Source organism: Mirounga angustirostris, unplaced genomic scaffold (genome assembly GCF_029215605.1).
Source record: "Mirounga angustirostris isolate CCGP_5_RB_7025 unplaced genomic scaffold, mMirAng1.0.hap1 SCAF_6, whole genome shotgun sequence".
Lineage (NCBI taxonomy): Eukaryota > Metazoa > Chordata > Mammalia > Carnivora > Phocidae > Mirounga > Mirounga angustirostris.
This window is the reverse complement of record NW_026991714.1, coordinates 119819936-119844533: the sequence shown is the minus strand read 5'-3', so window position 1 is coordinate 119844533 and position 24598 is coordinate 119819936. Positions and strand designations below refer to the sequence as shown.

Genomic DNA, 24598 nt, shown 5'->3' with positions numbered 1-24598 from the left:
TTTAGTGCTGTGAGTTCTGCTCGTGGAATGTCACGTTTGCCTCAGTGTCTCCTGGACCTCTGAGGTAATCAGTGGAGCCCGAGCTGGGCTCGGGCTGTGTCCCCCCGACACCTGTGACAGGACAGGGCTGTGTAAGGCCTGGGGGAGGGGTGCGCAGGACCAGCCCTGGGGAGGAGGCGGGGGGCTCCTGGAGAAGGCGTCGGGCTGAGGCGGGGCCTCACCGGGCAGGCTGGGTGCTTGGCTGGGCCCTGGACCGGGCTGGCCGCGGAGGCTTTTCCGGGTCCTTTCTCCCACTCGCTCCAAACAGGAAAACAGGACTCCCCTCCCTGCCCCTGCTCCGGGCACCTGCCCCCTGCGGGGTGTCCGAAGGGAGGGAGGGGCAGCTGATGCTTTCTGGTCCACGGCTTCTTACCCTCCCCTTGCTCTGACTTCCCCACCCCCATCTACGGCTTCGCCCATGACCTGAGAACTCGGGTTACATTGAATTTGGGCCCACTGGGGCTGATGTGTGTAGGGAAACCTTTTCTCCACGGCCGCTTAGGTTCGCCTTGAGGAGCGCTGACCCTGGCCTGGGCCCCTTCGTTTTTTCTTACCTGCTCTAGGCTTTTAGCCTGTTTCCGCTTCTGTTCTAGGCCCTACACCCTTAACAATCTAGTCTCTGCAAAGCTCCCAGAGTGACAATTTTAAAATATAAAAAAGATGTCAGCCCCCTGTTTAAAATCCTCCTATTGTGCTCACAGTAAAATACAAGCTTCTAAATAGGATCTACAAGTATCTAGGGGACCTGACCTCTGCCGCCTTCTCCAGAAGCCTCTCCCCTTGCTCTCTGCCTTGTCACTCCTCGCTGGCCACACCAGCTTCCTGCCGGCGGCTGGGCTGCCCGGAGCTCTCCATGCTGGTTCTTGCCCTCAGGAATATGCTTTCTCCTGCCCTTCTCCTGGCTCGCTCTGGCTTATCTTTCAGGTCTTGGCTTAAGCATCATTTTCTCGGAAAGGTCTGGACCTCCCATTCTTAGACGATTACTTACCACTCTTTTTATTATGTATTTATTGTGTTTGTTCAACGCCTATGTTTTCCATGTACTGGAAGCTTCATTAGCGTTAGGGGTGGCCATCTGTTTGGCTCACCACCTGCATCCCCGAGCCCAGCACAGGGCCGGCTCAAAATACAGTGGGTGCTCACAAGAAGTGTGTGGACCACGGGAGTAACACGCGTGCTGTGTCCTCGCAGGCACACACTGGTTAGCAAGTGTTTACCCGCCAAGGGAGCCGTCCTGGGGGCGCCTGGCGGGGCCCGGAGGGCCTGAGCACCATCTTCTCTAGACACCTCAGCTCTCAGACCCAAAGAGCTGGTGCTTCTGAGAGCGGGACAGCCCTCAGACAAAGCAAGGCCTGTGCTGGAGACCCAAATACATTCTGGTGATGGTGAGTTATTTAGACTCACTTTCACATCATTAAAACTGGGCTAAAATAGGTTTATTCTGCTGATTCAATGGGGGTGAGAGAGAGGCAAGACATCTGTAAAGTGCCTGCCACGTGCTGGGCCCTGGGCTGGGCCCTTTCTCTATTAGCGTGTTCAGTGGGAATGAGTTCTGTGAGCCGCTGGGACGGGAATAGCGCTTGGTAAGCAAGGATTGAGTTCCTTGACAGCACTTTAGCTCCCAGCTTGGCAGGGAGAACTGGTGCAACGCTGGGTTGGTGTGCAGACGAGCAGACGGAGAAGAGACAGCCGGGTCGCCCCTCACTGTTGCCCCTGGCATCGCCCTGAGCGCAGCCTGGGGCATCTCATTTCGCCACAGGCCTGCGAGGCGAGGTGTTACTGCTCTGCTTCCCCCGCTTTACCATAAGGAAGCCGAGACTCAGCCGGGTTGAGTAAACTGCCAGAAGGGACACGACAGAACCACCTTGACTTTGAACCCCGGTCCACGGGGCACCACATGGCTCTCTGTCATGAACTGAACAGTGTCTTCCCAAAGTCGTCATGTTGAAATCCTAGCCCCCCGGTACCTTAGAGCAGAGGGCCTTCAAGAGGTGAGTCAAATGAGGTCATGAGGGTGGGGCCCTAATCCAGTAAGACCGATGTCCTTAAACGCAGGGGAGTGACACCTGGACACCACTGTCAGCATCGCCTCTGCTTCCTGAAATCTGGGTTTGTTCCCTGGGGTTTGATGGGGGCCGGTTAAGATGGAGATGTGTGAGGGTGAGGACATCCAAGGATGACTGTCAGCAGCCCTCCCTGCGCTCAGGATCTAAGGGGAGGACAAACATCAATTCCTGCGCTTGCGATGAGGAATGAGGAGAAGAGGGAGAGTCTGGACGCGTCTGCTTGAGTTGCTGGGATCTGAACTGGGCTTGGTGGGAGGAGCAGGGCTTTGGTCTCTAGGAGCTGGTGGTGATCGTTTGCGGCTTTTCTCTCTTTTCTGGACATGATTCTCCACTTGACCGTGTGGAGACTGACTGGCACCCCAAATTCCATGGCAGGGGTTTAGGTGTCCAGCGGGGTTCTATGTGGCTTCCAGCAAAATACTGCCTGCAAATCCCCTGACCACACAGAAGGCAGAGGCTGGGCCTGAGCTTCTCAGGCCTTGTGGGTGCACAAGACCCCCCTCCCCCCCCGCCCAAACTAGTGAAAAGATCAGCGCGGAGCCTGTGTTGACCAAACACTGGCAAGAACTGAGAAACTGTGACCTCTTTTCTCGAGTGGAGGTTGGGCAGAAACTGATCGGCAGGTCACAAACCTGGTTTCTCTTCTCAGGGCATCGAGCCTTCCTTGAGGCCTGCAGCTCAGGTAGGGGAGGCCGTGGGAGCGAGTCCAGACCAACGACACAGGCCCGAAGTAGCGTGGTCGGCCTTTCCGAGCACTTGCCTGGCACTTGCCTGGCACAGCCCTCCCTGTTTGTTCTCATTGTGCAACAGCCTTGAAGGGGGTGAAGCTAAAAGGAGGAAGGAGTCCAACCGTGCTCAGAGGATGCTACTTTCCACATCTCACTCAAAGGTCTGGGGTTTCGGGCCACTACCATCGGACAAAGCTTGGCACCAAAGTAACAATGGGAAAGGGAGGTGAATCACTGAAACTTCCTGGCCTGGGATGCCTGACTTTGGCCTAACTAGAATTCCTAGGGCAAGAACACACAGGGGTATTAATAAACCAAAACTATTATCTAACAGGCTGAAGAAAGCAGTCTGTCTCTCAATTCACTTGGGCCCTTCTTTGATACTGAGTTACTTTCAAAGGGTTATTTAGATTTGATTAAGCTAACAAAATAAGAAACTGTTCTAAAGAGAGGGTGTGTGTGTGTGTGTGTGTGTGTGTGTGTGTGTGCGCAGACCTCAAGTACTTCTTGAGGGGCAGCCTACCGTCTTAAAACTAAATGGCTCAAGGGGCGCCTGGGTGGCTCAGTCGTTAAGCGTCTGCCTTCGGCTCAGGTCACGATCCCGGGGTCCTGGGATCGAGCCCCGTATCGGGCTCCCTGCTCCGCGGGAAGCCTGCTTCTCCCTCTCCCACTCCCCCTGCTTGTGTTCCCTCTCTCACTGTCTCTGTCAAATAAATAAATAAAATCTTTAAAAACAAAAAACAAACAAAACTAAACAGCTCAAGAATCTTGAGAGCGTATCTATGATCTTAAATATTCATCAGATTTTAATAAAGTTTGCTACAGTAGAAAATAATAGGGGCTGCAATCTACAACTACTATTAAGGATGACAGACAACAATAAATTATGCAATCAAAAATTTAATAACAAAGATACTATTTTTAACATGGTCAAATATACTTGGCTAAGTCCAGATTTTAAAAAACAAAAGAATCTAGCCCAACAGTACAACCGTACAGCTTTTGTACAGAACATTCCATAGATCAACAGAAAATACATTTGAGCACAAAAATAAAAAATATTTAAAGAGAATCTCTAAGCAGCATTTTATTTCTGCAAAACAGACATATATCTTGTACTGATTAAATATCTACAAGTGCTTTTCCTTTACAAAAATACATATATTCTTAATAGACTAAGTCATTAACAATGACCTGTAATCTTTCACTTCAATTTGAATGATTCATAAGCTAAATCTTACAACCACAAAAAGGTTTTTATTTGTATTAAGATGTTACCACTTTTGACAAAAAAAGCTTCAGATATTTTATATTTCAAAGGAAAGGTAGCAACATAACTGTACAACATATTCTCGGATGGTTCTGTCACATGAGGGCTACTCTGTTGAAAACCAGTGCCGGCTGTTGTGTTGCCAGATGCGGGAACGCCGTGCAAGGCGGGCGCCCTCCCACAAGCTCTTGTCGTGGGCCACAGCTTCGTAAGGACACTTAGGCCCCCATCCCCATTCTAAAAAATACAGCAAAAGAAAACTGACCCCCCCAAATGTTAGGCTGATCCCATGACATTTCTAATGTGTGGAATTTCTGCTCCAGTGGACTGAGGGGAAGTCTAGGGATAGATGATCTGCTCACTCTCTCTATGTTGCCCGGAAGTATTTAATCTTCATTTGTTCTAGACTAAGTTTCTTACTCCACGAAGCTCTGAAGGATGGAAGAAAACTAGACCTGGTATTTGAACACCTGTTTCACTTGGTTCTCTAAAGAGAACTAAAAGTAGAAGGCATTTCTGAACAATGTCTCAGTATTGAATCTTAGAAAAAGGGGCATAATGAGTATACATATTGGAATGAGCATTTAAAATAAAGTTTAATTTCATAACTTTCTGAAAGGGAAGTGCTCAAGCATTTTAATTCTATTTGCAAATACAGTAAGGATAGTGAGTAAACACACTGTGTGTGAAGACTACCTTACACGAGGAAGAGAATCATTTTAAATTATTGGGAAAATGCCTTTGCTTTAAGAAAAAGAAAACCATGAAAACCTTGTAATGTATATTTAAGTACGTTTTAATGAACTCTCAATCTGACGTCTTTCCATCAAAATACTACATGTAGAACTAGGTATATCAAGTAAATCCAGAATTGGTTGGTTATTTTGTGCTTTTAAAGGGGTTTCTGAGTCTCTAGTATATTTAATATCTTTCAGAGACCAGATCTGGCAGTTCCTTAGTGCAGGGATATATCTCTTAAAGTATTAAGAGCATTTTTGTTTCTGATCCAAAACATTATGTTATGGCAAACCCATTCATTTTTGCAATTCCTACAACCAACGTCCTACTGGTCTAAAGCTTAGCCTGCTGGAAGATTCCTTATGATAAACCAGAGTATGTAACAGAGTGTCTCCAAGGAGGTTTTTGTCCAGTGGCCTATCAGAGAGACTGCACCATGTGAGCTTTACCTTCAAGGTGGCCCCAGCGTCAGCTCCCAAGGAGAATGAGCGGTGGGGGGTGTGGGGGGGGCAATCATTCACTTGATGCATATGCTCTTGATCTGGGACCCTTTTTGCCAAGTTTGGCTGTGTGGCTAAATTCTAATCACAATAAAGTAATCACTGAGAAACAGGACAAAGAGTTACTTAAAAAAAATAGGCCTTTATGAAAAATTTGCTTTTGAAAACAAGAAAAAGCATTTACTTATGTAAGTCCAATAGAATGTATTATTTTTCTATACATGTAAGCACGGTCAGCACTTATACCAAAGTCTGCCTTTAGTAAGATTTCTTATGTTATTAAGAACCCAGGAACTAAATAAGCATAATTTTAGTTTATATGGCATCCATGAAGTGGATTAAAGAGCTTCTCAAATTAGAATTTAAAATCTTCATTTTAGTTTTCTTTTCAAAGGATGCATTTCTTCCCCTCGCATCCAGGGGCAAGCCAGTTGTGCTGATCTCTTTCTCACCTCTGAGGATTTCCTAAGACCTATCAAGTGGTTCTGGAAAAACAAGGGACATATTTGAAAGGAAGTGTGCTCTGATTATTGCGAGAAAAACCTACATTTGATTGATCTCATCACAAAAATTCAGTTTAAAGCCTTTCTTTGGTGATATTTTAGCAGTTACTCAAGGTTATTGCGTTATTAACTATATAAAATTAAACTGCAACCTAAAAGATTCCAACCTCCAAAGTGTTAAAACTGTCTCTCTTACCATGGTTATTAATGAACAGTAGAATGTCTTTGGTGATCTCTATTTCTTATGAAAATCTTTCAAAAAGAGATTACTCTAACTTATGAGTGCCTAGTTAGATACAAAACCATTCATAAGAGACAGGTACAGATAACCCAGAATTTATGCAATAAATCTAAACAGAAATGCACTTTAGCAATGAGGCACTTTCTCTTAAATATTTCAATAAAGCTAAACAGTTCACAATATTATATAACACAGTTTTTTTCCACCTTATAGAGTCATTTAAATTTAGATTAAATTTGAGTGTATAATGTAGTGGAGCAAACTCATTACATTTATAAAATGTGGCATATTCGTATGGGACATATTTCCAATGAATAAGAAATAATACACCTTTAGAAAAGTAATTAAAAGACAGTACCCAAGGTACCTGCACCCCAGGTGCAGGGAATGACCTTATATTCCCTCATCAATGAGCCTTTTAGTTTATTTTTTAATGCTTCTTTAAAGTGTTTTGCTAATCTAGAGAAAAGGCTATATTCTGATTTTTCTATTAACGTATGTGATCACTCCAGCTAAAGTATCTATGGGCCACAGTCCTTCCTTATATCCCAGGTTCCTTGACCCTCTTACATCTCTGATATCTAAGGCAGAGAAAACAGATGACAAAATCTTTTATGGAAGTAAAGTTCTTTTGGTTCTTTGCTTAAGAAACAAGAGATTAAAATTTAGTTTAATTCCCCAATTTTGCAGATTCAGATGATTTCTACAGGTTATTTATATAGTTTTATTACACCCTAAGCTTATAAAACCACAAAGTTGCCTGTATATTTTTTCTGTATCTGGTTTCTTGCAAATTCCACAATCTGACTTAGGGGATAATTAGTGTACTGCTAGACATGAAAGTAGTCCCATACTTAGAAAATCATAGTTGAATATACCAAAAGAGGCAGTCAGAGAAGTCTGTGGTCCTTAATAGTAACACTGTATTACTCAGGACCATCATAAAATGTGTACCTTTCCCTAACTGGTAACTGATGTCCTTCTTTATGTTAGGTTTTCTTTCACATGTTTTGGCACATATTCCATTGCATTTCAGGAAAAATGTTAACATGTTAACATTGAATAAAGCAATTTTATATAAAACTATTCTCAATCCCATAATTGCTTCCTATATATTTCCTTGGAAAAGAGTGAAATTACATGAGATGAGGCAGCAACAGGCCAAATTTAAAGAGATCAGGTATACAAAACTCATTTAAAGCTGTAAGTTTTGGCTGGGGACCCAAATAACATGCAGGTCTCATTTGTGGTTTTTTTAAAATCACTCTCAATTCATTTTGAGTTAATTAACTTCCATACGTAAAACACTATTTTAATCACTGACCAAGATGTGACAGATTCATAATTTTAAAATTTCTTAGGGATGTCAAGGAATTGGATTTCATAGCACAGCCAAAGAGTTTCTATAGGTGGAGAGTAAATTCTGTTTTTGGTTGAGTGTAATGGTCTGTTCTAACCATTTTTAAAGAGTTAACAAAAATCTGCCTTTTAAATTCTGCCTCTGAGTCCTTCCGGGCACAAACACAATCTAACAAAATGAAATTCAGAAAGCATTGCCATAACCTTTTTCACAAAAGTCAAAACAAAAACAATAGAAGACTTTAATACACACTCTCTAACTTGAAACAAAGACACATTGAAGAGATAATTATGAAGTTTCAGCCTTTTATGTTGTGAAATGCATCAAGATTTAGCTGTATTTTGTATGTGTTTTTTAGAATTGTACAATGTTATGTCTAAGAAGCATTTTGAGATTCAGAAGGCATTAATCCGTGATACATTTTACTGGAAAATGTAGCACATCTACAATGTATACAGTATAAAAACTATGTGTGTAACACACAGATTGTGCTCATGTCAGATTTCTAAAACAGTTTTCCTACCTTTCAAGATTTTTCCTAAGATTCAGAGGTTAACTTGTTTATTTTGAAGCAATTAATAAAACTTAATTTCCAAAGAAGTTTTTTGAAAACAATTGTAAGTTTTAAAAGGTTTAAAATGAAGTTCTTCATATAATTTAAGGTAACAAGACGTTCTTTGACTTGCAGACTAATCTCAAAATGAATGGAAGACTTAACAAAACTGCAAAATCAAGGACATTATCACAGCTCTGACCTTAATGAATTTGTGTATAAAACCAGAATCCCGTTTCCCCCTGATTACTACAGGATCTAAAATGAAATATCCTCAAATCATTAATTTTGGTTAACATATTTACCAACTACACTGCATTTATTCTATTTTACGCATAGGGTTTGGACATGTGATAGGTAACAAACAGTTTTAATTGATAACTGCCTTGAGACTTCTGAAATCCATAAAATAGCTAAGGTTATCTGCTCTAAAAATCCTAATATTTAAAATCATCATAACCCTCTGCATGCCACGACGACACACACCTAAGGCCAACTTAAAGAGAGAGACACTGTACTCGTTAGATGGGAGCCACAATATAATGACGCATACGTAAAACGGGCTACACAGTGACAGTTCGTGAAGCAGCACGTGCTTGTCATAAGGCATTATGGAAGACTGACCTTACTGATGCACTAATTTTGTTAGAGTAAATGTGACCAGCTGTCAACACCTTGAATGGTTGTGAATCGAACTTCAGGTCTCCACGAAGTCACACACAGTTCCAACTGGAGGGCTGAGATGCCCTCCCTGTGCAACTGGTAGACTACATGGCCGGAGGACTTAAAATGTCTACAGCTATTATGTGCTCTAATGATAAGAATAATTGGAATTCTTCCCCAAAGACTTCCACACTCAAGAGTGAACTACTTTGCACACAAAAAGCTTACTGAGAACAGGACAGTGGCCCAAAAACCACTCTTCTAAATACTTGCCCATACAAAATAACTTCAAGATACAATAATTATTTCTTGTACAGTACTCTATTTAAACAAAAATTAATATTAAGTATGTGAAAACTGCAACACCACACAGACTGAGTCATAGTACGAGTGTAACCAAACATCAGAACAGTCTCGGAACAGGCAAGCAAGATATGCGGCAGGCTGAGTTCAGCCCTGACTTGTACACCGTGAGACGGCACAGATACCTTATGCGGATGGTTCAGTAGCAGAATGGCACTTGGTTCACTCTTAATAGAAACAACATAAATGCAACTGACAATTTAGAGACAGACAATGGCCTTATTTGCATGCTGAAAATCTGGTTGTGTCCCTCTCGTCCACACACCGTTCACTGTGCGATCTGTTGATGAGTAAACAAAGTGCAGGATTCATCTCGGTGGGATCTAGGCCCCTTGGTCTAACCGAAATCGATTCTTGGTCGATACTGCAATACCATGGGGTAGGACTATAAAATAAAAACAGGATGATGAGTAAGACTGTGTTTATATGAAAACAATAAAGATTATATATAAAAGATTTTTAAAATGCAGGGTTATACTTTACAGTATTTCCTGGTACTAGTGATTATGACAAGTAAAGACTAGTTATTAAAATTATTTTTAAATGCCATTTTTTCAGAATCAAGTTTTCTGTACTATGTAACAAGGGTCAAGTTCAAAGGCTCACTGTTGTCACACCAGCTGGGGAGGTGAACGTTACTAATGGAACACGTAGGGAGGGGCAGGGCCAGGGGAGGACTGAAGGCTTTGGGCTCTGGATCAAGGCATTCATTCCATCAATTGTTAACCTTGTGGGGCTGGATTCCATCCAGAGCTGCCGTCTGTGACCACCCACTGACTCACAAGGTAACCGACCTCTTGCTATGAATCAATGAAACTGGGGTAGTTTTCACAAATCACATTTTTTTAAAAGTTAAGTTTGACACCTTTTTCTTTTTAACATTTAAACTTCAATGGTCCTTAAAAAACCCTGAAAAACAAGTAGCTGTTACACGGAACATTTAGGTTGCTACCTCCTCTCAACAGTTCGTTGATATGACTACCTATTCAGAGTGGACTCTTCTCTAACTGAAAGGTTTGAGTGGCCCCTGGCTGCTCGGACTCTGGAAGAGATAGCCTGTCTTCCCTGCGCACGAGAGGTATGTGCCACACGGCCACCTCAGTATCTGTTTCCCCCGAGGTTTGACCGGGTCATTTAGAACCTAAACACCACAGAGTCAGAAAGGTCTGGAGAACCAATGGTTTTCCTTTTCTGAAAGCTGCAGATTCCCTTTTAAATGAAATTCCGAGGAGCAACTTTTATGAAACCGAGAAAGTGGAGACTGTCACTGACGGTTCCCCTTCATCTCCGTTGTTGGTGAACGGACAACTCCAGGACAGAAAATGGTGTACTTTTGCATACAGGTGAGAGAGATGAAACGACCATTTCTGTGCTCATCATAGCTATGTTATATATGAGAAGACTTGTCATTGGAGTCTTTTTCCCATTTAGCTCAGGATGGGACTGGAGGATGGCAATGAAAACTTCTAGGTCTTGCCCTTTCCAGCTGAGGATGTAAGGTGATGCCACCACCAGTCCTGAGGGCTGGAGTAAAAGTCACAGTCTCTCGAGATTTCCATGGTCTAGGGCACCTGGGGTGGCTCAGTCGGTTAAGCGTCTGCCTTCGGCTCAGATCATGATCCTGGAGTCTCGGGATCGAGTCCCGCATCGGGCTCCCTGCTCAGTGGGGAGTCTGCTTCTCCCTCTGACCCTCCCCCCTCTCGTGCTCTCTCTTTCTCTCTCAAATAAATAAAGTCTTTATAAAAAAAAAAAAGATTTCCATGGTCTAAATCTATTTTGGTTTAAATTTTACTTGTTTTTATTTAAACTTTGTTCCTTCTGAATGCGAGTGTCTGGGAGGGGCACAGGAATCTACATTTTATAGAAAAAACCCCCTGGGTTTTCTGAAGCTCAGCCAGATGTGGAGACTGCTGCCCAGACATCCTACCCTAACTTCGCTACTTCCCATTCTCCCTGGCCCAAGTGGCAGCTTGCCCTCTGTCACAACTGTCTTCCTCGCTATGCTCTCCATTCTGAACTGCTGAATCTGCATACTTTCGGCAAATAATTAAGTCACTAGTTCTAGAATCCCTTCATAATATATAGAAGTCCATCACCGATTTCTACTGGGATGAAGGTAGAGCGTGAAGTAAAATGGCTTAGTTGTCAGTGGTCCGGATCTTCTGGTTTTGGCTGAAAACCAGTTGGTTTTGTTTTCTCCACGTAACGATTTGTGTTTGTTCTATGATGACACATGAAGTTTAATCTTACTGAAAATTTGTTTTCAAATGCTGGGAACTCTATTTGTATTTCAGTTCGCTTTCTGTAGTAAAATGGCGCTGCACGTACTATCATGAAATATGGCACATCACCCTCCTAGTGTTCAGTGACTGTCCTGAATGGACCTACTTGTAGAGTTGCTAGTCCTCAGTCTCATCATGTCCTAAAATAAAAAACAGATATTTCCACAGTATATATTTCAAATGTGGTAACTTTCGAAAATGCTGACCTTCACTGATGTACTGTTTTTCTTAAAAAATCTTTATCATAAAAGTATTTGGAAAATACAGAAAAGCACCAAGAAAAAACGCAAAATCATTTAAATACCACCATTCAAAGATAACTACCATAATTATTTTGGTGTATATCCTTCTAGTCTTTTCATCTAGGTATGTATGTTTTTTCAAGACTGTAATCATGCTACACATATTGTTTGGAAAATAATTTTGTCCATGTAAAATTTTAATTTCCATTAAAAAATTCCATGACTCCTTTTTTTTTTTTTTAAGATTTTATTTATTTCTTTGACAGAGAGAGACACAGCGAGAGGGGGAACACAAACAGGGGGAGAGGGAGAGGGAGAAGCAGGCTTCCCGCCGAGCAGGGAGCCTGACGCGGGGCTCGATCCCAGGACCCTGGGATCATGACCTGAGCCGAAGGCAGGCGCTTAACGACTGAGCCACCCAGGCGCCCCTCCATGACTTATTTCTACACTACTTAATATCCTATGTGATATTTTTAAAGGATGAATATAATGCTTTTATAGAAAAGAATTATAAGTTATCAATAAATCTTTTGTCATATGTTTTAGTTTATTCCTTTTTTGTGGGGGTGATTATAAATTAATCTTGACCCGATGATCAGGGCTGGTTCCTAGAAGTGGCCTGTTAGTTCAAGCAGCATACACATTTTTAAAGGCTTTTTGAAAAATACTGTCACAGTGGGCCTTCAAGAAAGTTCCTCTCTCTCTACGTTTCCAAAAGAAAGAGGAGTGCTCATTCTTCAGTGGCCTCATCAATAATGAGTACTATCCTTTCTTCCCTCCTAATGTGGCAATTTAATAAGCATAAAATAGTATTTTATTTCTTCTAAAGAAATTAACCATTTTTGTATAATTAGTTTTGTTTCCTTTTGTGACTTTCCTACGCATGTCTTTTGTTCGCTTTTTTGTTCATTTTTCTAAGGAAAGGTGAACTCGGTCTTACAGATTTGTATGAATTCTTCATGTATTAAGGATATGAAACCTTACTGTCATATATTGCAAATATTTCCTCAGTTATGGTATTTTTGCCATGTACTTTTCAATATTAAGAGTCGACTTGGTTTGTCTTTGTTTCCTCTTACATGTACAATAAGAAAGGCCATCCCCACTCTGAGATTATTTAACTATCTTTCTTCATCTCTGATGGTATCAATTTTAGTATTTACCACTTTAAGCCGTGAGAATCTCCTGTAACATGGGGTATGGACTAAATTTCCATCCCTACCACCAAAAGTCACAGTAAAATTTATTGGAAACAAATGGACTAGATCACACCCTACCCCCCAACATCTATACTCTGAGTTCACTGATTACCCCTGCCAACCGCCAACTACTGTCTCTAGTCTTGCCTCACTGGCCTTCTTGCAACCCTCAAGCAACCAGACATAACCACTCCTCCGGATCTTTCCACTGTGTTCCTTCTTCTGAAGCACCCTACCCCAGATACACACATGGCTAGTTCTCCCACTTCCTTTTGATCAAGAATCACCACCTCAAAGAAGCCTTCCCTTGGCTCTCTTATCTAAATATTCTATTTAATTTTTTTTCTAACACTACAAATTTATTTTTCATCTGTCACCATTGTAACAGCATAAGCTCTATGAGAAAGAACTCTGCTCATTTTTACTTCTGTGTCCCCAGCGCCTAAAAGAGTGCCCAGTGTACAGTTAAGTGCTCAATCGGTATTTGCTAAATGAATCATTTTTTCTTCCACTAACTTGAAATACTCTTTATAGATTCATACATACTAGACAGTCTGTTCCTGATCTCTTCTTTTTATTCATATGTCTGTGTTTAAGTGAGTACCTATTTTAATTACTTCAGCTTTTTAAGATACATTTTAGCACGTTGCAGTGCACATGCCCCCTGATTACTCACTGAAAAATGTGACTGACCGGAAGCACTGGTTTATACTTCCTGATGAACTTTAGAATGATTCTGTTAAGTTAAACAAGAATCTGGTAAAAGTGTGCCTGGAACTACACCAAACTCCATAGTTTATTTATGGGGAGAAAGGACATCTCTACAGTATCTCATATACTATTTAAATTTCTTGTGTGTGAAGTGGTATTTTGGTTATTTATGAGGAAGTCTTTGATCTTAGAAAATATATGCTGAAATATTTAGTGGTCAACTGTTTTGATACTTGCAATTTACTTTCAAATGGTTTCACAAAGAACAGAATTATAAAGAGTTTAGTAAGATAAGGAGAAGGGAAAAGAAGGGACAAGGGGGGCAGAAAATGTAGCAAAATGTTAATTGGTAAAAATCTAAGCAAAAGTAAAGGATATTCCTTTATATTATTTCATTTTTTTGTTTGTTTTTTGGAAAATTTTCAAAATAAGTTGCAGGAAGAATTGGGACTTAATAATGAATTTTATCAAATGCTTTTCAGTACCTACTGATGGTTTTGATTTGATTGTGTGTGTGTGTGTGTGCACAAAAGATGTTTCTACTATATAATATATATTACTTCCCTCCCCCAATATTAAGCCATTCTTGCATTTCTGATAAAAATTCTATTTGGTCTTGGCTTATTGTTCTTTTAGTATATGATTTTAGTGTATTTATCATCTTTGTATTTGTATTCAAAATGAGATTGATACTCGTTTTATAGTTGGAGGTTCTCTGTCAGTTTTAGGTATCATGATTATGTTACTTTTGTAAAATGAATTTGGAAGAATTTCACCTTTTTCAATAATTTAAAACAACTTAGAATGGGAATAATGTATTGCTTGAAAATTTGAGAGAGCATGACCATAAAACTCTTCAGGTATCCTTTGAGGAAGGAATTCCTAATTATTATTTTCTTTCATGACTTGGTGATTTACATTTTCTTTCTTCATGGGTAAATTTGGGTCCACTGGTAGTTTCCGGGAAAACTGTCCATTTTGTGGAATTTTAAAATTTTTTAAATTGAAAAATTAAATAGTATAAAGCTACATACATGATGTTTTCTTGAAATAAAGTGATAACTTTTCCCCTGAAAATTTCTAGCTGAATTTACTATTAATTATAAGTTCAACTCTGTGACAGGACTAAAATCCATAATGAAGTGTTGAAGAAAGAAAAAGGAATTTGTGAGGATTTTTAAAAATCTGATCTTACTCTACTTGTTCTCTAATATTTTAGATTGGAGTTTATGAACATCTTTATTTCTAAGGAAACAGACACCAGTGCCAAGAGTGAAAGCAAAAAACCATGCATGTATGAGTTATAGTTCCAGGCAGAAGCATCACTACAATTTATCATCCCAATGAAAATGTACTTTTATTAGGTAACTGGAAAATGGATCAGAGGGAAGTTTTTCTCAGTGCATTTTTAAATTAGTCCACATTCATTTCTGCATTAAAAGAGGTAACCCAAGTAGAGCACTCAGGGCGGGGCCTAGTCAGCAAGCTCACAGTTCCACTGGGCTATTGCTCTAACAGAGCTTCCCCGAATCTAGCGTTTTATCTTTCACTTGTGGGTGACTGACGGATTAAAAAAAAAAAAAAACCACACAAAAACTTACACAAAGAAGTGCTGAGCATGGAGCAGAGATCCAATATGGAGCAGATTTCTCAAGGGCTGAAACCAGTAATTATTAAAAATTTCTGACTCCTAAATACTGGCCTTAACATTTATAATGTCATTTTTAATTCAGTGAAATTAAATAGATAAATGCAAGAGAACCAAAATAATGGGAAACTCTGGGACATAAATTGAAAAATGAAATTTTGTAGCTCAGATAAATACTGGTTTTGCAAAGTTGCAGGTCTTAGAAACCCGGGTTTGGGATGAAAGCAATCACCATCTTGGCAGGCGTCAGGAGGGGCATATGTACAGTCGTGAGTGCCTCTTACCTGATACAAAGGGCCATCCTGAGAGCAGACTTGCGAAGCTGAGCAGTTCAGACACCGAAACTGCGGAGGAGATGAACTCATCAGATAAGAGGCATCCACAACTGGATACATATTTAAAACTGATTAAACTATTTTAACGTCAAACATGAGTCAACATGATAATTTTAAGTAAACACTTTCCAAACTATGGTAGTTGGTTGTTTTTTTCTTCTTCTTTTTTTTAAAGATTTTAATAACTTAGTGACTGGTAAAATGTAGCCTGAAACAACTTTAGTATCTAAATATCAGTTTTGTTAATATCCTGCAAATATTTACCAAAATGGTGGCTATCCTTTCCATCTCTTCTTCAGATAATAATTCCTGGGAAAACCCTCACCTCTTCAATCCAGGAGGGGTACCCTCTTTCTTCCACCCCTGCCAGTGATTAATCTTGCTTAGCTTGCCCTTCTACTACCCATGAAGGGAACACTGTTTAAGGACCTCAGGGCTCTGAAAGGGGTATGCACTTTGCCCCAACATGTAAGGGGTCCGTTTTCTGTTTTAGATGAGGTTCTTTATATTGCTCAGATTAGATTTTTAGTCTCCATTATCTATTTTAATAGCATGAGAATATGAACTCCTTGAGTCTTTACCTTATTCATATGTACAGTCTTAATAACTAAGGCCCAGAAATGGCACAAAGCACCTTCTCAAAAAAATGTTTCATGAGTAAATCAATGAATGAACACATTTTAAACTATTGAGTAGATTCAGTTGTAAACCCACTAAGTTTTAACAGTTTAACCATTCATATTAAAGAAAAAAAATCATTCCCAAATCTTGATTTTTCAATGTTGAGCTAAATACTTATTAAACATGAACATTATTTTAATTGTAACATGATTATAAACAATGAAATATATACTTTAAAATTATGTATATATGAATTCAACATTGCATGCCTCCTCAAGATGGGGAAAAAAATACATAAAAGGTGTAAATTAACCAGGATAAATCTAACATCCTAGAGCAAGCAGGTTTTTAAAAGGTATACTTTGAAAGAATATTAAGGGAAGAAATGATTAAAACAAATGTATTGCTAGCCTTTTAAATAAAATTTCAGAAATTATATTCCATTTCCCCAAAAGACTAGCAGTTTTTTTTTTTTTTAAAGATTTTATTTATTTATTTGAGAGAGAGAATGAGATAGAGAGAGCATGAGAGGGGGGAGGGTCAGAGGGAGAAGCAGACTCCCTGCTGAGCAGGGAGCCCGATGCGGGACTCGATCCCAGGACTCCAGGATCATGACCTGAGCCGAAGGCAGTTGCTTAACCAACTGAGCCACCCAGGTGCCCAAGACTAGCAGTTTTTTCCAGGAGTGAGTCCTTGACTTTCTGTACAGGGCTTATCAACATGCTGTAAGACATGCCCAGCACTGCTATCCTTAGTAACCTTCCCTTTTCTCTCTGAAGAGTCCCCACGCTCTGGCCTATTAGACTTTGGAAGTCCTAAACAATGCCAAGTCCCAAACAGCATTTAAGAGTGAAGAGTTAAGGTGAAAGAGGCTATTTCACTAAGTGATTATTATCTTTTCCTATTAATCTCTTTGGTATCACTCAAGAAGGATGTTTGTTTTTCCTAAAACTGCTTCATAATGCAGATAAAGCAAGACAAATGTGGTGCAGTAACTTCAGGTATGTCCTGGCAGGGGGTTGTAAGAAGAGACAAAACCAACCAGGATCATCTGGGAAGGAGGGGCTGTACTGAGAGTTAGTATTCAACCTACCCGAGAAAAGGTGAGCAGGAAGAACATGATGAGTTCATGATGAAAGCTGAGGCCAAATGGGAAAATATTAACAGTAAGCTCCAGGGATGAGAGGAAGTTAGGTGAGAATTACAATAATAACAAAATGTAACATACATAAGCTATTCATAAACTCACTAACATTTACTATGTCAGGCATTCTGCTAGGTACTTTGTAATATTTCATTCTTACTAAAAAATTTCAAAGACAGGTATTATTACACCCAAATTTTAAGAATTAAAAAAAAAAAACGGAGTCAAAACTAGGAAGCAGAGGGGTGCCTGGGTGGCTCAGTTGGTTAAGCATCTGCCTTCAGCTCAGGTCATGATCTTGGGGCCCTGGGATCAGGCCCTGAGTGGGGCTCCCTGCTCAGCGGGGAGTCTGCTTCCTCTGCCCCTCCCCCCACTCATGCGTGTGCCCAACGAAGCGCTCGTGGGCGCGCTCTCTCTCCCAAACAAATAAAAAAATCTTAAAAAAAAAAAAAAAACAAACTAGAAAGCAGAACACAACTGGGAGGAAATAGCTACAACATATATAACCAAAGATTATAGAATCCAAAATACATAAAGAGCTCTAGAAAAAGACAAACATCACAATGGAAAAACAGCAGCAAGGCAATGGATATGAAAAGAAACTTCACAGAAGAAATACAAAATTGATACTATGCAGTGTTGGTAAAGCTATCAGAAAATGGGCACTCTCATATACTACTGGTAGAATTATACACTGCTAAAATCTATTAAGAGGGTAATTTGTATCTATCAAAATTTAAAACATGCATACTCTATTGTAAATCCACATGTGGAATCTAGCCAATGAATATGCTTGCACATGTGCAAAAGGATATATGTACTGGAATCTAGCATTGCTTGTAATGTTAAAAAACTTGAAAAAGTCTAAATTTCCACCAAAAGGAGTGTGTTAATCAGATTATGCTGCAGCCACACAAATGGAATACTATCAACTGGTTACAAAGAATCATATCAAGTTTGTTGATTCTCCATATGACATATCAAATGAAAAAAAAAAAGTTGTAGAACAGTACATACGATTCCATTCATGTTTGTTTCAAAAATGCGATGAACACTGACTGCATGGATCTTATAAACAGGATCATGTATTATAGATGATTGGTTTAGATAACTAAGTCCCTTCCAGACTGAGATCTAATTCTGTAATTCTACACCCTCAATTTACAGATGTGGAAGCCAAAGCCACAGGATAAGCCAGTGGTTATGGATCACGTTTCCTAAAATCCTATTACTCAAAAGATGGTCCAAAGATTAGATGCACTGGCATTCCCTGGGAACTTGTTAGAAATGCAGAATCTTGGGCCCCACCCCAGACCTACTGAGTCGAATCTGTTTTTTACCAAGATCCCCGGGTGATTTCTACTCACATTAAAGTTTAAGAAGCACTGGTTTTAAGAAAAGGTAACATTTTCTCCCGTTAATAAGCAAAAGATGAACACCAATCTTGAGTACAACATCTTCAGGCAGCAGTATTATTATGAAATGAAAAATCTCTAAGAGTTAGCTAAGTTTAACCAGATGTTTGATTCCTAAAGATAAAATCCAGAAAGTGCAAGGACTACAGGAAACAGGCTGAGCCTTCAGTGGAACTGACCCAGCAGAGCGCAAAGAGGCAGAGATGCTGTGTGGCTCAGGGGGATGTGCCCCTGCTCTGGAGAAACGGAGGCCCGGTGGACTTCTCCAAGATTCTTCATAGGGGTCCAGACCTTGGACAAGGTAAGGAGGTGATGGGGACACAGCAGGGCTTTGCCTGAAGCAGAAGACCCCGGGGGCAGAGGCAGCATCCCGTGTGAAGAGGGAAGATAGCACAGGGTTGACTCAGAGACCTAGAATAGCCTGGAACATATGAGGAGAACACCCCCACCCCCATGGCACTGAGTAGACTAAAAAAACTGCAAAGATGCCAATTTCAGCCAAATCAACCTAAAAATATATTCCAATGCCAATCATAATCCCATTCTCAAGTTCATCTGAATAAATAGGTAAAATCAGCCAACACCATTTTAAAAGAATAATGAGCTTAGCTGTAACAAATATGAATATATATATATATATAGCAACCTAGAAGGCCTATTTGCCTTATAAATTAGTTTGAACTTTATTCAGACTTATCCCAAAGAAAATGGACAACTGAGGGGCTTTAAATTAGGAGTGGTATATGATCAAATTTTTATAAAAACTTTATATACTGTGTAATGTGGTGCAGGGATAAGACCTATGCAGAAGAACAAAACAGAATGTCCAGGAACATGTGTGTACATAGATGTGTGTCCCTATCTCTGTGTCTGTAGGTGTCTACGGGTGCACATGTGTGTACACACATGTATAGATACACATGCACACATAATGGTGACAAAACACTGAGATAAAGTATGGCTTATTGAACAAATTACATTTTTGGCAAAAAAGTCTTAGAATAAGAGTCCTAGCCTCATTGTAGGTATGGGTATGTAAGTAAACAAATGCCAGGTGGATCAAAATGTTTAGTGTAAAAAAGAAGTAAAAGAACCACAAGGTGGTCATGAGTTTGGGAAATCAGCTGACTCCAGCCCCAGGTACAGCTATAGCAAGGACAGTAGGCAGAGTCATGTGAGCTTGTCGGACATCCTGGCATCCTGTTGGCAACGGAGGGTACAGATGGGGAGGGATGTGACTGCAACAAATACACTAGAAGGGGCTTGATCAAGAAATGACTGTTTTATTGCTAATTTGTCCATTCACTCCAACTGTCAGACTTCACCAGTTACTATTATAATAATTCATAATTAGTTGGAACATGAGCAAAAATTTAACAGAAAACAAATGGGAAATGGAGATTCAAATAAATGAGATGATCTTTAGGATATATTTTGCATAACTATGACCTTATAAAAGAAACTTTTCATTTGATTTGCTCTTTGAACAAATATTTATTATTTGTACGCGGCACTGCTCTGGGTACTGGAGACTCAGCAGTGAACAAATAATCATCCCTGTCCTCAGACTACATTTGAGTTGGGGGACAAACAATAAACATAAATAAGTGGTATGGTATGCCAGATAGTATGAAAAAATACTATAGAAAACAGTCAAACATAAAATGGACTGGGAGAGTGCCATATTGGGAGCAGGGGTTGTATTATTAAGGAAGGTCGGAGCCCTCACTGAGAAGGTGATGTAGAAGCAAAATTCTTTGGGTGAAGAGGGTAAAGAAAATGATTCAGGGGCGCCTGCGTGGCTCAGTCGTTGAGCGTCTGCCTTCGGCTCAGGTCATTGATCCCAGGGTCCTGGGATGGAGCCCCGCATCGGGCTCCCTGCTCGGCAGGAAGCCTGCTTCTCCTTCCCCCATTCCCCCTGCTTGTGTTCCTGCTCTCGCTCTCTCTCTCTGTCAAATAAATAAATAAAATCTTAAAAAAAAAAAAAAGAAAGAAAGAAAGAAAGAAAATGATTCAGGTGGATACTTAGGGAGGCAGGAGAAAGCCCGGCAGGTTAGAGGAAACAGAAGCGAGTGGGGCCAGAATGTGGTGAGCCAAAGGAGAGTAAAGAGTAAGATCACAGAGGTGTCTGGGAAAAATCATGGGGCTCCGTATCTATATGTCCCTGGAAGGACTTTGGTTTTTATCTAAACGATACGAGAGTTGAGAGCAGGGAAGTGACATGTGCTAACTTGTTCTCGGAGGATCCCTCTGGTGCTGTGCTGGGCCAGGACAGTAGGGGAACTCTGGCTGGAGGCAGGAGAGGAAGCATGGAGCCCAGGGAAGAGGTTTTTACAAAACTTCCGGAGAATGGTGACAGCGGCGGGGCCGAGAGGGGCAGAAGTGGAGGGGGTAAGACATAACAGGATTCTGATCGTGGTAGTCTGAAAAATCATAAGGTACTGAACCATTTTCCCAACCAACTTTTATTAAAATATGCCTTAAACAACATAGGAATTTAAACTATCAGATATGTGTAACCAGAAACATAATTGTAGTAAAGACTGATTTAACTGATAGTCAGTTAACAACAAGGTCTTCAAATTAGCTCTTTCATGCTTTGACTTAAAACTGGCAGTGTGGGCGACCTCTGGGAAGGGACTGTGAGAAGGACAAGTGAGTGCTAGCCGAGGTCTTGCGGTGGATGACTTTTTACATCTCTTCAACCTTAAGGCAAACCTGTTCATAGCACTTGAAAATCATTAACACATAATAAAATGGCCAATGACTTACCAAAGAAAGCTAAAATTATATTATGATATTATATGTAATACCACAATATCTAGGCCCCAGCTGTGCTGGGTAAGGGAAAACTGACTAGCTCTGTAATCTGCACCTGGTACCTGAAACATTTTGGTTGGAAGGATTCAATGAGGGTGATGTATATAGAACCATTTTAAAAAACTATAAAATGTCCTAGGAAGGCAGGTAGTAATTTACCAAATACAAAGATAATTAGATTTGTTTTCCTTTGTTTCTTTTCTTTTTTTTTTTTTAAATAAGGCTTAGAGAGGTCAAGCTGGTGACTGGTATTAGAACATAATTTTTTCTTCCTGGTCATGAGAATTCAGCCTCACAAGGAAGGCTTTAACCAAGTGGGACTCAGAAAAAAAAATTCTGACTTTAGAAGTTAGATGCTTCATTTATTATATATCAAGACATTTCTGAAAAACAGTCAATTTTCCTACTCATTGAATACAACACACAAAAATGATTTTTTGAGGTTTTATAACAATTCCATAGATGTTTACATTCCATGTTTTTGAACCACTGTAACATGGCAACCCTCATTATATTCAGATTCTGTATTACTTGTCTTTGAGTGAGGTTACATTTCTTAATTTTGTATTTTTAATAGTTTATATTTTCCTAAGAAAATGTAATACAACCTATCTTATTAGATTAAAATTATGCAGAGTTTAGAAGTATGACATATTGTACCATAAACACCAGAGAATCTTAATGTCTGAGAAGACCTTGAAAGTCATCTAGTACAACCTTCCAGTCAATCTCAATTAACGTGTATCCATGTAATCAGATTATAAAGAGAACTTCTGGTAGCATTACTACTACATTCCCTCACTGATATACATCAAGCCTTATAATCCCTAGCCCTCGGATTTCTCTACTATCAATGCTATACATAATACAGATAAGATATGCTTGAACCTTCTAATTAACCCTAAGCAAAGGTATAGTTCAAAATATAGAATTCTCCTTTTGGGTGTTTTGGATTTTTCTCAGGTTTTCTCCTTTTACATCATTTCTCTCATATTGCCTAGGGCCCAAGCCACAACAATCTAATTCTGACATCAGAAACCACTGCAAACTCACTTACCCTTTGGTCCAATTTTACACTTTCATGTAAAGGAGGTACCTGAAAAAAAGATTACCTAGATTCTACTCTATCTGTCCCCTCTGCCACATCCAAAAAATATCAACCATTAAGCAACATACTAATCAGGGCAAAACTTAGTCTCCTCACTTGACTCCATATAGTTAGAAGTTCCCATATTTTATCGGGGTTCTAAAAAAATGTAAGTGCCATCTTCTCTGTATTGAGGTAAGTAGAGTTCTGAACGTATTTAGATGGGGTTTTTAACTCACCTTAAATATAACAAAACCACATTTTAACAAAGATCTTGGTCTTGTACTTAGGACCAATTATCATGGAGTAGCTGGGATAAACAGTAAAAGGCATCAGTTTCTTCTCTTTCCCAAGTTTTTTTTGTTTGTTTCTAAGTAGTATACTGTTTATTATGAGTAGCAAAATGGCATATAACTAAACATACACATAAGTAAATATAAAAGCAATTTACGTTTTCGCCTCTTAGTCGCCATCTTGTCATGTAGATGAATTCCATAGTGTGATCCTTCCCCATAATTTCACCATTGCACAGCACATCCAACTTTAAAAAGAATAGTTACAGATCCATTAACATAAGTAATTTTTAATTCATTAGTATCTTACACTTTTTTCCTAAATTTCAAAAAAGATTCAAATAGTCATAACAAAATAGAAGTATTAACCATTATTTAAAAAGAACACTGAATATTTTTATTAAGAGCACTGGTCCATCTCGTAATTATTAACAATTCAGATATAAGTAACATGGAGCAGTGCTGGTCTTGTCCCAACTCAAGTCTGTACACATAATTTTGAAATGCAGTGTAAGCTTTCTCAGTCCATGTCTCTGTGCAACCTTAGTTTAGACATATTTCTGTGACTGTCTCTTACAAAAGGAGAAGTAACTGTGGAGACCTCACAGCACCTTTGGCTTATGAATTCACCTCTCAGAATGCTTTCACCTTCTCAAGATTGAGAGGACTTGCTTTCCTCTCATTAGTTTGTATTCAAAGAGGGTAAAGGAATGAGTGTGGATACAAGATTTATGGGGACTTCAAGGCATTTGAGAATTTCTGGTAATTGCCTGTAGCTAAGTCAACAAAACAGTTAGGACCATGCCACAGGCCTGTATCTTCTAGGGCTCTCTGGCCTGTTTTGCTTGGGCGGTAACTTGCATAATACTTACAGGACTCTCTTCTCATCTTGCATCGAACTTCAAAAAAGGGATGTGCTTTCCAAAGCTCACTTTTGCTCTAGAGTTGCAGGAACCAAACAACCCCCCAAATCCTTAAGAAGGCCCCAGGAACTATGGCTATGATTTACCAGTTCAACAAAGCACAGTTAAATGTTTATCATAAGTCCCTATAAATAAAGCATTTCAGTTCTCTAGCTATTAAAGGCAAACTGATAGAGTTTAATTTAAAGTGTGAGAAGGTGAAGAAAAATGGGTTTTAAATAATTCTGTCTGGTTAGAGACTAGAGTTTTGAACTTTAAGTCTAAAATGAGTCCTGTTCCAATTGCATTAGACAAATTTTTAGCTGAGTTATATTGGTATTTTGATGATTTATGTTGACTTGCATGGACCTCAAAATGTTTTTTAGACATTTTATTTTTAAAAGGACAAAGTAGATAATTTTATTTTATTTTTTTAAATCTTGCTTGTAAAATAAATTCATAAGCAAAGAAGTAAAGAGATTCAGGATGCAATCCCTGGTTAGGTACACTGCTTCTGCTGTCATTTAAAAACTAAACTATCTTGCCCCAATTAGCAATGCTGTTGCAAAAGCTTCAGCTGTTAGGTATTTCATTAAAACATCACCCTATGTGTTAGACAGCAAAATAAGGGGGGAACCAGTAAATGTTACTAAAAATCATAGGAAAAGTCCTTTACACTGGGAGAGATGAGGAGCTGTCAGTGGACAGAGTCTCCCGCCCTGCTGTCCTCATCTGTGGAGCGCGACACTGTGTGCCAGGAGTGAGACTGTATGAGAGGAATCATCCTGTCAGCTCTAACAACTTCCTGGAAACTAGAAAATAACTCAACGGGTCACACTTAAAAGTAAGGAAATAAAACCGCATGTGGTATTTTG

The 24598-nt window shown here is 39.8% G+C and overlaps 1 protein-coding gene across 3 annotated transcripts in view; it reads right to left on the bottom strand.

Annotated features, from left to right (window-relative positions):
* Positions 1–3717: 3717 nt before the first annotated feature.
* Positions 3718–24598, bottom strand: part of PCGF5 (polycomb group ring finger 5) — a 125008-nt gene continuing 104127 nt past the window's right edge. For 2 of the 3 annotated variants that reach the window (XM_045878399.3, XM_045878401.3), the window contains exons 8-10: positions 22980–23069; positions 15391–15450; positions 3718–9409 (exon numbers count right to left, since the gene is read on the bottom strand). In XM_045878399.3, the coding sequence (XP_045734355.1) occupies positions 9362–9409; positions 15391–15450; positions 22980–23069 (198 nt within the window). In that variant the 3' untranslated portion in view covers positions 3718–9361. The remainder of the gene's footprint in view (positions 9410–15390; positions 15451–22979; positions 23070–24598) is intronic. The other variant, XM_064595008.1, reaches the window with a different exon arrangement.